The sequence below is a fragment of the Mchenga conophoros genome, linkage group LG12 (genome assembly GCF_057382185.1).
Source record: "Mchenga conophoros isolate Kocher_MC1m ecotype Shallow Benthic linkage group LG12, M_conophoros_male_GT1.1, whole genome shotgun sequence".
In the NCBI taxonomy this organism is placed as follows: domain Eukaryota; kingdom Metazoa; phylum Chordata; class Actinopteri; order Cichliformes; family Cichlidae; genus Mchenga; species Mchenga conophoros.
The window spans coordinates 8,867,416-8,884,378 of NC_140537.1; the positions used below are offsets into that span (position 1 = coordinate 8,867,416).

The 16,963-nt window shown below is 40.1% G+C and overlaps 1 protein-coding gene across 2 annotated transcripts in view; it reads right to left on the reverse strand.

Annotated features, from left to right (window-relative positions):
* LOC146562113 (netrin receptor UNC5D-like) overlaps positions 1–16,963 on the reverse strand; it is a 300,501-nt gene that overhangs the window by 88,168 nt on the left and 195,370 nt on the right. The window contains exons 8-10 of one of the 2 annotated variants that reach the window (XM_085293593.1): positions 13,767–13,799; positions 8,921–9,106; positions 5,150–5,512 (exon numbers count right to left, since the gene is read on the reverse strand). In XM_085293593.1, the coding sequence (XP_085149719.1) occupies positions 5,150–5,512; positions 8,921–9,106; positions 13,767–13,799 (582 nt within the window). The remainder of the gene's footprint in view (positions 1–5,149; positions 5,513–8,920; positions 9,107–13,766; positions 13,800–16,963) is intronic. The other variant, XM_085293595.1, reaches the window with a different exon arrangement.

Consider the following 16,963-nt stretch of genomic DNA (forward strand, 5'->3'; position numbering starts at 1 on the left):
TATTAATTATATTTTCACTTGTTACCTCTGAATTATTGAATCAGACCTAGATGACATGAAATCTTCAGCAAAATTATAATTCAGATACTCATTTAATTATTGATTATTCTCATTAATTTTCTATCATTTTACATATTTTTCCATAGTATTACATTTGAATTTAACAGATCATTCTCTCACATAACAGACAAATTTTTGTGAAATTATGATACATTTCTGAATGTATTTTTACAAAATCTAAATATGCATATTATCTTTGACATGTAAAATCACAGTCTACTTATGTAAATTTAATGATATTCTAGAAAGACAGTACAAAACTGTAAAATATACAGTAAGATACTTTGACATTACTATTTTTTGGAACAGTGTACCTACTCACACCTCCTCCACGGCCATTTCATGGCCCAAGTGCACTTCACTTTGTCTCAGCATCTCAACTCATCCCTCTTATGCGTTCTTTCTCTCTCTCTCAGACACATTTGCACCCTTGAAACATGATCTTGCAGAGCACCAGGTTTGTGATTTTTATGACTTAATTAGGGAAGCAGTGAGACGCGATCTGCTCAGATGTTTGTAAATTACTTAATGTGACTTTTACAGAGGCAGATGTAGATGAGGATGACTGGAGTTCTGTGATGTGGTGCAGACATTGATTACATAACACAGTACAACTGAACCACACCCATGTTCACCAGATCCCAGTTCACTTAACTGCATCGTGGCACAGCACGGAATGATCACACTAGTCACACGTACTGGAGTGTGGGGGGGTCTAATGTGTTTGGGCACGGTATGAATCATCTAGTGCAGTGAAGTTCTCAGGTATTCTGGATGCATTTAATTGAGAGGCCACAGGCTAGGTAGACCACAGGCAGGTAGATGTCTACTATAAAGGGATGATCCCTCTTTCCAGGGAATTCTATGGGATTATTCAGCACTGGGATTCACAATATTTCAACAGAAAGAATGTCTCCTGCAGAGCAAGTTGTATTTCATGTTGTTTGTAATTGTATTGTTGTCAGTGAGTTTCTTCAAGACCATTTTAGACCGCTAACCATGAAATCAATGGCAGAAAAGTAAAATTATTTGAAAATGAAGTGTTTAGAGAATTTAAAAAGATTCTAACACTATCTCAAATAATTCTGAGACTCATAGTTTTTGTTCATTTAGAAAGTTTAAACAATCAAAAGTACCTTTAAAGTGATTAAGAGTGCTTCCTTAAGCTTCATGGCCACTGTGAAAGGATTTATTTCTTTGGTAGAAAATAGGTACAGCTACTGAAAATGCTGAAAATGGGGTTTGTGAATTATCCAGAGTAATTTAGGACATTGTTTTCAAAGACAGAATCAGCTGCACGGTCTTTCATTTCTAATGAAATTTTAATTAATTCTTCAAAGCTGCAAGTCCCCTGATTTTGTGTGGGAGATGTAGTGTGAATCCACTCCTTAAAAATGGCTGAACAGATGTAAGGAACGTTGCTATTTTGGTTTGTATCACTAAGGTGACTGGAGAACTCCAGTAATCTGCAGTGAAGTGCTGCGTATGGCTGCCTGTTCAGTCTAATGAACAGCAGTCCCTGCAGACACACCGTGCGAGTTCTGCTCTTGATAGCAAAGACTTCTCCACACAGACCTTCAGCCTGAAAGACGACCGTGGGAGGCTGATTTCACTTCACCTCTCCATGCAGGCTGAAGAACACCACCGTGTATATGGGAGGACCACAGAAGAGGGCTGTAAGTGAAGTGGTTGGCACAGTTCACGCAGACTCCTCCAGCCATTTGTGTTGGCAGGACACGATGACAGCGTGACCCCCGTTTGCCTGAGAGAGCTCGCAATGACGTGGAGGAATAACAAACAGCTACCTGCCTTGGCAACAGCACAGATGGATCTTAGCAACAGCTTACAGGGTCTAAGGAGTGTGTTCATGCACTAGTTGTCATATAGTAATGATATGTGCCATTTGTTTAGAACAAACTTTGACAAGGTGATTTACATTATCATTTTATTTGTCCTTTCCAACTGATGACTTTATATATATACATCTAACATCGATTCAGGAAACATCTATTTGTAAATCTGTGTGTATATAGCATGTTTCTTTATAGGTATAGCTGTAGGTAGAGCACAAGTCCTGCATTTAATTTCGCTTATAAATTGATTAAGTTTTATACTCAAAGTATTCTACAAAAGCAGTCAGTTGAAAATTAATGAGTTTGAGGGTAAATAAATAATTCACAGAAGGGCTTTTAGTGACCAACGTGGCTTCAGGTTTTGCTATAGGTTTTCAGTGTCATGGTGGTGGGATAGTTCCCACGGGGGAACACAGACAGGCTAACATATGAATGGCTGGGCAACTAAGCCTTGCAATTGCTGACCTTTTATAAAATTTGCAAGCAAACCTTTTTAGTAGTTTGAATGATTTTATATTTGCTGTTTGCTTGCTCTCATGTTAGTACTGCCAGGGTTGCCACAGGAGCAATACATTAAAGAAAGACATTAATTTAACACAAATACCAAACAACAGCTACATCTTCTCTTGATGTAATGATGGGGCACTGATGCTGATAAGCCTGTTAAGTGACACAGTCAGCATTTCTGCCAGCCTTGCCTCCGGGCTTTAAATGGACTTTATTTATAGCACTTTTTCCAGTGCACTCATACAGTGCTTTATAATTCTATGCATATTGTACAATGCTTTTTCTTACCATGCACACTCACGGGCTGCTGCTTTGGCTACAGCAGCTGTGTTGATTTCAGCTTGTATTATATGTTTTTACCTTCGGTGGATTTTTCATATGTTATAGTTTTGTTTGTTTTTTCATTTAAATTCTGCGACTGCTGCCAGTCCATATTTGTCCCCTTTTTAATCTGAACATGATCATAGCTAGAAATCCTAGATTCATGTGACCACTCCTGGCTTTGTTACACCAGAATAGAACAGCAACCTGTTTGCAGCTAGGACAAATTGATGGTTGCCCAGTGATTACAATTAATTTCTTCACATTCAGGAACCAGCTACAAGTAGTTGCAGGGATTCCTTTCAGTCTCAAGGTGATTGTACACATCAGCTGGTGGGAGGCAACCTGTCTCCAAACTATCATGGGGCAACTTGAATGCAATCTCTCTTGGACAAAGACTGGCAAAGGTTTGCATATAATCTTGTGTAACTTATAAATGCAGACGGATTGCGAACACACATCAATCAATCTGAGTCCATCTGCGCCAATGAGTGCAATTTGGCTGCGACATGTCTTTTTGCAACAGAGGACTTAAGTCAACAGCTTGCCAACTGATTGTATAGTAGTGGTTGGTGCTGCTCTCCCAGAGCATTGGGTAGGATTGAGGTTAGGGTTAGCACACTGGGAAAGGAAACAGCAACCCAAAACCAGCATCCCCAGAATTAAGTCTTCCACTCCTCCTGCTGACTCTGACTTCAGAAGTTTAATGCGAACTTCGTCATAAGTAGATGGCAACAGATTGGTGATTTTTGCCCATTTATCACAGTTAATTGCCATATTATCACAGACAGATTGCATGTAATTGCCAGCTTGACCCCATTCAGTCACAAATCTGCTCTCAGTCTGCCATCAGACTGACTCCGCCTTATTGCTGTTTTATTGCTGTCTGGACGCACCAGAGTCGCTTTGAAACAATTGACTGTGAGAGGTCACTTGTTCATTGCAGTCGCCAACAATTTTCTTTTCCAGTGTGACTGTAGCATAAAAAAGTTTAAAATGGTAAATGGCCTGTATTTATATAGCGCTTTACTAGTCCCTAAGGACCCCAAAGCGCTTTACATATCCAGTCACCCACCCATTCACACACACATTCACACACTGGATAATGGAGATGGATAATGGAAACAAGTTATCCTTAGACAACAAAAACTTTAACTCCTCAATGTATTTCTCTGAAACAATACTCTGAAGAAATGCAAAAATAAGCTTAATATTCTGGGGTGCCTGGAGTTTAGGAGTGAGTTGGTCTTTTAAGCTATTCAAGCTATTTCTGTCTGATCTTGCAGTGACTTGAGTCAGAGCGACACGACAGACCTCAACTGGTCAGAGCTTAGAGTCTTTCACAAGTAGGGATGGGCCAGCAACCAGCTACCCAAAGCAAAATGTAGAATCTATTCTTGCGCATAAATTCGTGTGTATGCTAGTGGCTGGTCTGTGACTGTGGACCTTTCAGTTGGAACAGTATGGGCTGCCTGTTCTCTGGATTCTTTCTTTTGCCATGCAAGCCAGAAAGCTCTCTGCTCCTATTAGTCAACGTCACAAAACAAATTGTGGAGATTGTCATAGGAGGTCGAGAGAAGTTAAAAATATCAGTTCTGGCGGGCTTGTCTTTTTGTTAGAATGTCACAAGGTGTCTAAGACGTGGCTTCGGTGGTTGTTGCTACATGGGATAAAATGTATCCCAGGGCCCTATGCTTATTTTTGGACCCACTGCTCTACATCTTCTCAGCTTCCACTGTGTAGTCTGAACTTGGCATTAGCATCTGCATTATGTGTGCACTTCTTTATCTCGGCTTGAGAACATGTGATGCATATTTGGGAAGCCCCAGACAAATGCTGAGTCACTTTTACTGTCAGGGCAAGAGATTAATCCTTCACACTAAACTGACAGACACATCGCATCTTTTATTTCCCCTCTGTGAGCCGCTGACCTCTGAGAAACACCCTAGCTGCTTCGTACAACAAGAAATACAGCATTCTAAGAGGTCTTTAACTTCAAGTTCAATCAGCAGTAACCTATAAATCCTGCTTTATAGTTTCTGATTCAATCGATGGTTTGTTATACTTTTACTATTGCATCTGCTGTGTCACACTAGCATTTTTTCTTTTTCATGATACATTGATATGGTGGTCCCTGAATATACTTTGGTTAAGACAGTAATAATTTTCTGTTTTAAAAGAAAGCTAAAATGGTTGCTGATTACTGATAGGGACCTGTTTCTAAGCAGTCCTGCCCACCTTCTAGAGAATCACTCTGCTGTTTGTCTTAATGAACTGCAACAAAGAAATACTATGCTTTCAAGACGCACAGATAAGAGGAAGTAAAAAAAAACTAAAGCAAGAAAATTGGTGGAAAATTATGGTTATGGTTTTGCATGATAGTCCAGCAACTTTTCTGTAAAGCTCACCTGTGTTTGGCACAACCAGCCTCCCTCCATGGTGACCAAACACACCGGTGGTCCTCAGCGGCTCTTTGCAGGAGCTGAAGGGCCCATTGAGGGTAAGCAGACCCTTCTTCCTTCTGTCCATGGTGCTGCAATAGTCCCGGCTCAGATCTCGCGGGAAGGTCTCGGCTGGGGCTTTGGCGTGGAACTCCGCCCTCTCGGCCACACCTAGTGAAACCATAAAGGAGCTCTGAACTTTGACCTTGATGTCTGGCAGGGGGTCAAAGAGCTCTTTATCTGTGCTGTCCTGGAAGCAGAGGGGAGTGCTGTATGTCCGGCCCACTGTTAAGTCTGGCTGCATGGAGGAGTTGAGAAGCAACGGGTTTCCTACAGAGATGGAAAGACAGCACACAAGTCACCTAGAAGCCCTGCTCACAAGGGACCTGTATTAGGCAGGGAACTCATTTAACTAATGAATCAAAGCCCTACCTAAACAGCACTCACATGGGATAATGAAATTCACTGTTGTCCCAGATACAACTAAAAAAGGTCAAGATTGTACGATTCTGGTATTTTTTAATGCCTTGATTTAGGAAAGAAAAAAGAAGAAGAAGAAGAAATTCAAAGATGTTTAAAAGCTGAAAAACATCTTACTTAAATTAAATATTATCCAGGCTCTCTGTCTGCAGCACAGTGCAGCAGATTACATTCAACTGAGTTGTCATTTCACCAAAAAAAAAAGAACAAAATATTAAAATCAGCGTTAATATTTAAAATTAATACAAATATCTGGATGTCCCCAGATAGCACTGATCCAGGTCAGTTCAGGTTTAAAGGCCACATCGCTCGAAAATTCTTGCAGCTGACCAATGAAATTCCAGCAGCAATTAAAACAACATGCCCGGGCAGGCAGCCGCTACATCAGAGGTAAGGGAGCACAACCTGGACAGAAGGTCCAGGGCTCTGAGCCACGGTCAGAGCGTTAGATTTAATTACCAAGCACACCCACAGCTTGATCTCCATAATCCATCTGCTGGAGTCAGCTCCTCTGGACACCCAGTTGTCCTCCTGAAGGACAGGAGGGAGGGCCACGAGGATCTATGTGACCGCTCTGTAAATGAGGGGAGTCCTTCATCTCCCAGCATGAACCCAGCAGCAGCCTACTGAGGGAGGTGAGAGGGAGGCGTCTTCATCTGTGACCATTAGATTTGACGACGCTGCCAAACAGAGCAAGGAGCACGCCGCATCGATTTGGCAGACGTGCCGTGCCCCTCGATGAGCCAGCCAAGATAACAGTGAAGTCATTGAGTCCTTGCTGCCCAGCTGTTGCCAGGCGAGGGGTGCAAAGCAGGAGGCTAATGTTGTTTTATTTTTAGGGAAGTCATTAATTACCTGGTATGTGATTTGTGATGAGCATCTTGGAGTGTGTGTTGCTTTTTCACTTATTCTTTCAAAACTTTATCCCTTATTTTTTCCTGTCACAGTTAAAAGGTTGCTGGTTTAATTCCAGGAGAACATATAAATCCCTTTTAAGATGATGGCAGGAAGGGTAACCCGAGTACCCTGTACCCTGAGCAAAGATGTGTTCACTTGAAAAATTACCACTGTTTTTGTGAAACGTGGTCAGTTCTGTTAGTGTTAGAATATGTTAGTGAATCAGTTTCTGTATCAACAGCTTGTGGTTGCTACACCTACAATGTGCATACTGCCATGTCTCTATTTGTCTTTATAAGGAAACAGGTTGTTGTTAAAGAGAAGCCTGCACTGCTAAGGGGGGAAACAACAAACAAAAATCAAAAAGCAGGAGAAAGTCAGCTGAAAAAACTGAAACAATGAAGTCCAAAAAGAGAGCCAGAAAGCGAGTGTAGGACTGACATAACAAAAAAACAAGAAAAACAAAACAAAAAACACCATCAACCATTTTTTCCATCTAAAATTTGGCATTTCCATTACCAAAAAACAAGGTCTAATGGGTTGTCTGCACTGTTGGTTTGTTATGTTTTGTTAAATACAAGAAAATTATAGTTTTCCCTCCACAGTTTGAGTATGGTGTCATACTCTCCTCACCATGTGGCAAAAGCATGAACCATGTTCATGAAGTAAATATTACAAAACTAGATCAAAATAATATATTGTTACAAAATCCTCAGCAGCTCTTTGAGTGCTCAGATAGAGTAGAAAAGCGCTATATAAGAACCAGTACATTTACCATTTACAGTTCTGCTCACAGCACAGCAGTGTGCCTCTGTGTACCATGTGGAAACCACTGCAGTATACTGTATTAATATCATTGCAGATTTAACATACTTTATCATTCACCACTCTAGTGCCTGCATTCCAGATGACAAAGCACCAGCACATATGATGCAGGTAACATTACCTGGTAATTGCCACTAAAGATGATGTTCCCAAAGAAATTGATAAAAAAAAAGACGCATTTTTCATTTCAAGTGAACCCACAGGCAGCTCTGCTGATATTCTGGCTCTTGGTCAGAGCCGCACTCTGGTGGACATTACCCCTCTGCAGCTGACATTCGATCACTGCTAAATTTTCTCCCCTCCGGTCGAGTGGAGAATGATCTGATTATCGCTTGAGTGTGCATCTTTAAGAATGGCGCAGTGAAAATGGAATGGCAGTGGTGAGATGAGAGAAGTTAATGAAATGTACCTCAGGTTGAATACCTTGAGGGATAGGTTTGGAATTGGGCTTCTGATTAAAAATCACTCAGAAGGAGAAGTAATGCACAGAGACAGGTTCAGGTCCAAAGACTCATTCTGCACTCTGATAGCAGAGAGCCATCCGAAAGCATTTAAGAACTTCTTTAAAAAAATTTCTTGCTAGTAATTATTGGGCATGAAAATGCTATTAAGATACAATTAAACAAAAACTTTGTAAGGTCTTTCCATCCTCAAGGAAGCATTTAATTTCTTGCCATGTTTATAAAAAGGATTGTAAAACTTTAACAAGCAGGCCTGTATAAAATGCCTCAACAACTTCCTTCAAAAGAAACTGCGGGAAAGAGATGTGGAAGAAGGTGTTCTACATTTCAATAGAAAATGGAAAGGAGTGATTGTGGCTGGTCGAGGGCACAGCAGGCAGGCTGTAAGGAGAACTGGCCTATTTAAATAGGATTAATGACCTGCTGAATGTAGACCTGGTGTTTTGTCTCGCACCTTTCCAATGCCATGACAACGGGTGGGGCTAGACCGGCTCCCTAGGCCTTGGAGGTGCTGTGGGGTAGAGTGTAGGCCCCTAATGGGACTCTTCACGGATGCACTGAGGATGAATCACCTGTCAGCGCCATGGCTATCACATGCACTAACCCAGAAGTGTTAGGAACGGTCATGTGGATGCCTGTAGCGAGGCTGTCTGAGATGGCCACAGTCGTCAACCAAAGTTACCGCTGCACCCAACAGAAATTGAATTGATGTTCACTGTTCCATACCCATCAGTGGCTTAGGCCAGTGTAATCTAATGGAGAATATTGGTTGCCTGACATTCAAATGTGTGGTCTGCAGGGAGGAGGGGTGGTAGTATAGGTGTCTATCAGAGATTGATTATCTACCACTTCACAATAACAGACGAGCAGGTCTGTCAAAATAGAAGGACTAGTTCTTTCGCTGATTATGGAGGGATAAATCCTAAGCAGATAGGGAGGCTGCACACATTCTGCTTGATGCAAACAAATGCCATCAATCACCTGGTGGCCCTGTCAGAAAGGTCTGTGATGATGCTGCCGTTTGGCCTTGTGGTCGCTGTCTCGTGTCAACACGCAGTCGAAGGCACTCTCTTACCTTGTCTGGTGTTCTTGAAGTTGAAAGACTGGAAACCCCCGGTGAGCGCAGAGGAGTCAATAACGTCCACGCCGTACTCGCTGTGATTTTTCCTGTACAGCATGACAGCCACCACAAGGATTGCAACGGTGATTATGCCGGCTCCAAGGCCTGAGTACAGAGCCACATCATTGGAGCTCTCCATACCTGAGACACAAGACACACACAAAAAATGGCTACCTTCAATTCTCTTATTCCTCAAGAAGCACTTCAAGTAATGGCCTAAGGGAATAGGACAAAATAATGGCCAGGCAATCAATGTCCATTTATGTTGCTCAAATTCAACATAATCAGTGCTTTAATTCATTGTTTAGGTACTCTAAACAATGTTTAAAAAGAGCAATACCACTGTGACTGTGGGTCAAGGCTACATTAGATACTGTCCAACACATAACTGAAACAATCTCAAACTCAGTTGTGGGCAGCATAGTTGTATTGTGGGTTCAAAAGATGAGAAATGCTTGGAATACAATGTTCTGCTGCAATAATCTAACACTTTTCCTGTCCAATACTGAATAGGTCAACAAAATTCAACATTTATGGCCAAGCTTCAGTCTAATGGAACTGGAGCTCAGCGTCAGCTATAAAAGTAAACAAATGGAGAAAAATGGAGAAACTACTTTGGTAGTGACAAGTTTAGCAAGAAAATAAGGTTAGGTTAACCGGCTAGCTGCATTGCTGAGTGTTGATGATTTTGTCAACGAATTTACCCAAACCTCAAAACCTAATCTATGTAACTCACTGTAGCTATCCAAATTGAATACTTTATCAACTAACATTAGGAACCAGACTCTCACAGCTAGATAGTATTTAGCTACCAGCTGTAGATAGCTTGAATTTTCACAAAATCGTATCTGTAATATAATCATTTAATAGTGTTAAACAAAAACAAGACTAGCATTTAGAACTATTTTTGCGCTATTATACTGATACTGAGGGATACAGTATGTGGAATGTTCTTCAAGTTGTTGTAGACCTACATTGCACAATACACCATGATAGTGTAGATCAGCACCATCTAATATACGTCTTATCACTCTCACTCTTTTATCCGATGTTAGCTTGCAGTGTAGTGTAGCTTAACAATTAATACCAAGGTTACCCACAGATCCTTTAAGACTGTAATGTAAATAATTTTATCAGCCACATTTTATTAATTTGCAGGATATAATTTCAGTTTTAATATTATTTTTCTGTAAATGAATCACTTTACCTAAACAGAAAGAAGCTGACCCAGTGAAAGACTTTTTCCTTAATGTTGTGTAGAAAAGAGCATCGCCTTAGTTGTGATAATAAAGACCCACAGAGAGTGAAGATGAGATGGAGAAAAACAGTGGAGAAAATGATGTTATTATGTGGACATACAAGAGCCAACTCAAGCAAGTTTTGGGTTAGTATGAAAATAAAGCAAGAAGGAGGAAATGAGGTATGACATCCAATATTCACATGGCAGCTAGAGAAGCTACAGTGCTACAGTCAAGTTGATATCAAAAGATATCTACTTGACTGTAGCACTTTAATAGCACTGTAGGTCTTCTTACTCCATCCATAATTTTACTTAAAATATACTTACTATACTAGTAAGTGTCTTACTAGAAATACAATTTCATTATTTATTTATTTATTTATGTATTTAAATTGTTTTGGAGTCGTTAAAAATAACTCACAATTGTCCTCAGATTTTTCAGATTGTCACTACAAGGCTCCTGTTTGAAACTGCTTGGGCTACATGCATCTTGCTTTAGTAATGCTTTACCACTTTGACCCTGATTGTTTTTAATGCTTGATTACAAGTGCCTCTGCATCATATTAAAAGTTTAGTTTAACAAATCTGATTTTACTTTGAAAAAGTACCATCAAGTCATCCATTATCTAGAAAATGTGATAAATAAATACTTATATCAACTTCATACTTTACATTCATCATTTTATATTTAGCCAAATGAATCACAATCAAACAAAGAGTGTAGGGTTGAGAAATCAAAGGTTACCACACACACACACACACACACACACACACACACACACACACACACACACACACACACACACACACACACACACACACAGTGTGTGTGAGGAGTTCAGTCATTTGGGAGGGGCTCAGAGTAGAGCTGCTACTCTCACATTGAAAGGGAACAGCTAAGGCTGTTGCCTTCTGGGTAAAGTTTTCCAACTGGGCATATCTTACTGGGAGGAGGCCTCGGTGTAGACCTGGGACCCGCTGGAGAGATTACATCTATCAGCTAGCCTGGGAAAACATTTTCCTTGGAAAAGCTGAAGTAGGTGGTGAGAGGGAGGTCTGAGCTTCCCTGCTGCTGCCCCCATGACTTCAGATAAGTGGAAGAAGATGAATGATTTTTTTTTTAAATTTTAGATTTAAATTTTTATTTTGGTGGTTGTCATGAATTTTCAAACAGCCTACATCACTCATAATGCACGACACACTTTTCAGTGTACTTTATTCGTTTTTCGGATGTTAATTTGTCATATTTTAGTAATACATGAACTTCTTTTGTAGTAATATTTTTCCATATCATATTCAACCTCGCTTTATTTGAAGTGTTTTTCTTCCTCATTTTCTGGAGTATAACGTGCAATGTTGACAACGCGTGATGTGAGTTGTTGCACATTTAAGCACCATGATTCATTCTTGAAGAATGTGATTAATGGTTTAAAATGCCTTTGTTACTTTCGACATGTTCCTTTAACTTGTTCTGCAATGTAACTTAACAGCTGAGTGTTTCTTAGTTTTAGACCAAGTTTGTCGACTGGAACATCCGTAACCACCACAGTCAATTTTCAATCAAACAGTCAAGATGTTATTGAAGTGCAGACTTTTACTTTTAATTTAACAAAAGTATTACACATTAACTGTTAACAATAACAGCCATTTTCAGAGACTCAGTGTAATTGGAATGAAACATATGGAGCTGATCCCAGTTGCTGAAGCTATTCACTGTAACTCTCAATATGAGGTCCCAATAGATATCAGTACAATCGAAGGAGGCCATCATTACATTGCAAAACAAAGCAGTGCCATCGGAGCGAAAAAAAAACTTTAAACTGACCAAATAAAAAATCTGGTACATTCCTAAAAAGAATGGATGCAACAACACTAAAAGCCCCAAAGGACCACAGACAACAACTGCAGTGGTCGTTCACAGAGTTCCTTCTTTCGTTAACAACAGTTTCTTCAGAGCATCTAACCAAGTAAAGAGGTAGGATTGTCAAAAGCATATCAAAAGTTGGCTACATGAAGAAAAATCTTTGAAGAGATGAAACTAAGATTATCTTGTATCACAATCATGGTAAGAGGACAATATGAAGAAGGAAAAGAGCAGTTTATCACAAACTATTAAATATAGTGGAGGCATGAACGAATGGGCATGTATGACTGCCAGTGGAACACAGCCATTAGTGTTTATTGATAATGTGATTGCTGATAGACGCAGCATGAATTCTTAAAGGTACAGGGCTATATTCTCTGCTCACGTTCAACCAAATGCTGCTAAAGTAGTCAGACAGCACTCCACAGTACAAATGGACAATGATCCCAAACATACGGCAAAAGCAACCCAAGTTACATGTCAGTCACTTGATCGTAACCCAATAGAGCATGGCTTTCAGTTACTAAAGAAAAAACTAAGAGAGAGAAACCCACGAACAAGCAGCAACTGAAATAACTGCCAGGAGAAAACCATATTTAGTGATATTCATTGGTCTTAGACTAAAGGAAGGCATTAACTACAAGAGATTTTTATAAAGATTAAAAACAAATCTTTATATTTCAAGTCATGCTTGTTTGTCAAATTGCTTTTGAGACTCTGAGAATGGGGAACTATGTGTAAATATGCTGGTAATTACTAAATAGTTTATATAAAATTTTTCTTAAAGTTTTGTTAAACTTGAGCTGGAATTTTGTACTTGAACTCTATCTTTATCTTAGTCTTGACCTTAACTTAGTCTGGTTTAAAAACCACCAGGGTGTAGCATATTGGAATTAACTAGAAAGAAAATGTCAGTCAAATACTTACAAACCTAAATTTTGTGACTTTGTGAGAATATGGTGAGAGGAGTAGACCATAATGTTAAACTGTGGCATATTACACTAAAGCTAGTAACAGTGAGAGTGATTAGCCTTACTGTCTTTAGACCTACTGGTCTATGTCCAATAGCTGTGATGGATATCTCACAGGAAAGGCAATCAGACCCCATACAGTGATTGCTTGCCACATATAAGCTTTATGCAATCCCCATTCAATCATTTAAGCTTTTGTAGTAGGCACAACTTTCATGTTGAAGTGGCAACCTAATGGAGCTACAATAACACCTGACAATCACTTACTTGGACTAACTCTGGCAAGTGATTGAACGCCACCACAGGAATGCAAGGACAGCGCTGTAAATTGCTCAAATTAGCTCATTTGCAATGATTACAAATCATTAATCCTCCACAACATAGCACATGTTCACTTGTCACAACCAATATATCTCATGGCTCAAAGTAGAAACACAGCTGTGATGTCACGGTTGTCATAAAAGTTCAGCACTGAATAATGACATGAATTTGTAATGAGCATTTGCTGGGTTAACACCAGAGCTGCTTAGATCAAGGTGAACTAAATACTGTAATTCATAATGTGTCCATTTCCAGAGTATATGCTAAGAGAATGCAAAGGACTGTCACTCCTCTAGTTTGCCTATAGCATTTCTTGCGCTCAAAATTAAGGGCATATAACATATCAATGGCAGGTGGGAGGGCAGGGGAGTAGAAGATGAAAGAAATCCACAGTGGAAGACTCACTTTGAGGTTTAACGTCATGTAGCAGCTTTCGATCTGCAAAGACAGAGAGATAGAATGAGACAAAGAGGAGAGAAAGTGGTGATTAAAGTCTGAGCCTCTGTGAAGTGACTATCAAATGTGGTCTCAGATCCAACACCCTGAACAGAGGGAAGCTCTTCTACTGACTGTACTTACAAACGATATATTGGATCTCATAATGGCCTGGAAGGTTTTAATATAGTTATCAAAGCATCACAGATAAAGAAGGTGAGGTATAGATTGTATAAACTCATCTCTGAGTGAACTAATGATCTCTAATGTTTGAGGACTGAGTCGTACTTTTCTACCAGACTACACTGATCACCCATAACATTAAGACTAGAGCTGGGCGATATGAGATTTTTTCATATCACGATATGTTTTTTTCATTTCAGGCGATAACGATATCTATCACGATATAAGCCAAATAACTATATTTGTAAGATTTAAATGTGCTGTTGCTCACAAGTAAAATGTGAAATAATCAGCAGCTTGTTTTTATTTAAATATTTATTTCCCATAATAAGTTCAACAGGGTAGATGTACTTAAGGAACATGAGACTTTTTCAGATAAATAAAGGCAAATATTGCAAACTACACAAAAGGCAGCCGCTAAAGCGTTTAAGTTTCAAAACAGAACAAACGAAACAGACTACTAAATTGTCAATTCCACTTAGAAACAAAATATTAATTCTAAAAATAAATCTTAGTTTGTTTTACAGAAGAACAGACAAAACTGACTAACTTTTGTCAATATCAAATAAACTGAGAACTAAAAGGAAATTCTCAATCTCTCCTTGTTGTATAGCTTAGCTTTTCAAACAGTTTTAACAGTTACTTTAGTCTGACAAAAGCCGAATGACGAATTAGCGCTTCCAGTCAGAGACTGAGGCTACGTCCACACGTACACGGGTATTTTTGAAAACGGAGATTTTCCGTTTTCGTTTTAAAAAATAATCCCGTCCACACATAAAGGCAGAAATGAAGGAAAACGCTGCTATGAACATGCCAAAGCAGCAGGTGGCGCTAGATTCCTAACCGTGCAGAAATGTTGGCCAATCAGAAGTCTAGAAGCCTCAGTGGGAAAAAGTAAACAAAGCTGGGGCATAGAAGCAGAACCGAGTCGTATTTGTGGAGGGACAGTAACTGTGTGTATATGTGAGCATTTAAACACTGCAGAGAGTAGAATTAACAGTAACAGTATTGTAGAAATTCATTTCACCGAAACAATAACGTGGCGCACAGTGTGACGCATGCACCAGTTTATTGTATTTCCAGACTTGCTTTCGGCACAATTTACAGTGCACGCTACTCTGTTTTTTGTCAGACTTGAAATAGCCGAAATACCTTCACACTACGGAACTTCTTTGGCTCTTCCGTTCGACAATCTCTCCGGCATTGGAACCATCATCTGTTTTCTCTTCGGTCACGCTCGGTTGATTTTTCTAATCGGCACACTCATTTCCTCCATTACGCGCTGGCTCCATTACCCGCTGGCTGCTTCCCAAACAAACACACGTGCGGCTTGGCACTTGTGCTGTACGTAACAAGTCATGCGACGTGACGCTGCGGCTGTGATTGGTTCGGCTCTGCGCTACTTAATTTAGATTGGCTGACCTTTTTTTTTTTTTTTTTTTTTTTAAGAGGACAAGAGCGGCGAGGTCTATCGCGATAGCTTAATTTCTCTATCGAGTAAAAATTATATCGCGATACATATCGTTATCGTTCTATCGCCCAGCTCTAATTAAGACCACTGTCTAACTGTCTAAAATGATTATCTTATTGCATTGCAGTGTTCTGTTGCCTTCCCCAAACTGACAACAACATTCTTTTGGGGTATACAATGTACCAAATGCACGCTGCACAAAAAAAACTGCTCAGAATCCACCAAGAACACAAAAGGAGGCCTATTGTGAGCTTTTGCAGGATGCACTGGAACAAGCCAGGTCCACTCTGGCCTCACTCCCACCAGACCCAAAGGAACTCACTGAATTCAGGTGTTACAATCGTTTCCATGGCTGCAGGTGTAAAACAAAATCAAGCACCAGGCATTCAGGCAGCTTCTACAAACATTTTTAAAAGAATGGGTCACTCTACAGAGTGGTACCATAATAGGATGTCACCTATGCAACAAGTCCAGTTTTGAAATTTTCTCACTTCTAAATTTTCCACAGTCAACTGTTAGTGGTACTGGGAATAACAGCAAGTCAACCACGAAGTTGTAGGCCATGTAAAATCACAGAGAGGGGTCGGCAGATGATGAGGAGCAGACTGAGCAGAGGTCGCCAACTTTCTGCAGAGTCAATCGCTACAAACCTCACAAACTTCATGTGGCCTTCAGATTCGTTCTAGAACAGTCAGTAGAGACCTTCAGAATGCATTTCTATGGCTAAGCTGTTGCATCCAGGACTTGCAACACAAAGTGCAATGCAAAGCTTCAGCTGCAGTTGTGTAAAGCACATCGCCACTGGACCCTAGAACAGTAAAGACACATTCTCTAGAGTGAGGAATCACGCTTCTCTGTCAGGCATTCTCATGGATGGTGGTTGCCAGGAGAACAGTAGATGTAAGATTGCAGTGTGCCAAGTGTAAAGTTTGGTGGAGGGGGGGATTGTGGTCTGGGGTTATTTTTTAGGAGCTGGGCTCAGCTCCTTAGTTCCAGTGCAAGGAACTCTTAATGCTTCAACATACCAAGATATTTTGGACAATTTCATGCTCCCAACTTTGTGGGAATAGTTTGAGAATGGCTCCTTTCTGTTCCAAGATGACTGCAAACCAGTGCACAAAGCAAGGTGCATAAATGAGTGACTATGATTTGTGAGTCCTGAACGCAAAGCAATAAAACACCTTTGGGAAAAATTAGAGCGGATACTGTGAGCCCAGCTTTCTTATCCACCGCACAAACATGCTTCTGGAAGAATGGTTAAAAATTTCCATAAACACACTCCTAAACCTTGTAGAATGCAATTATTTCTTTGTTGTAACTGTGCTTATTGTCAGTAAATCTTATAGAGTTGGAAAGACTTCTTATTTCCCCTAAATGGTGCCACATTTGTAAGGAAAATGCATTTCTGGGTAAAGCAGCAGAGTTGACTATGTGGGTTGTGCCTATGAAAACCTGCCAATCTCTGCCAATGCCAAACAGCTTATTCTGCTACTGACTCTTCTTTTGAAGATGC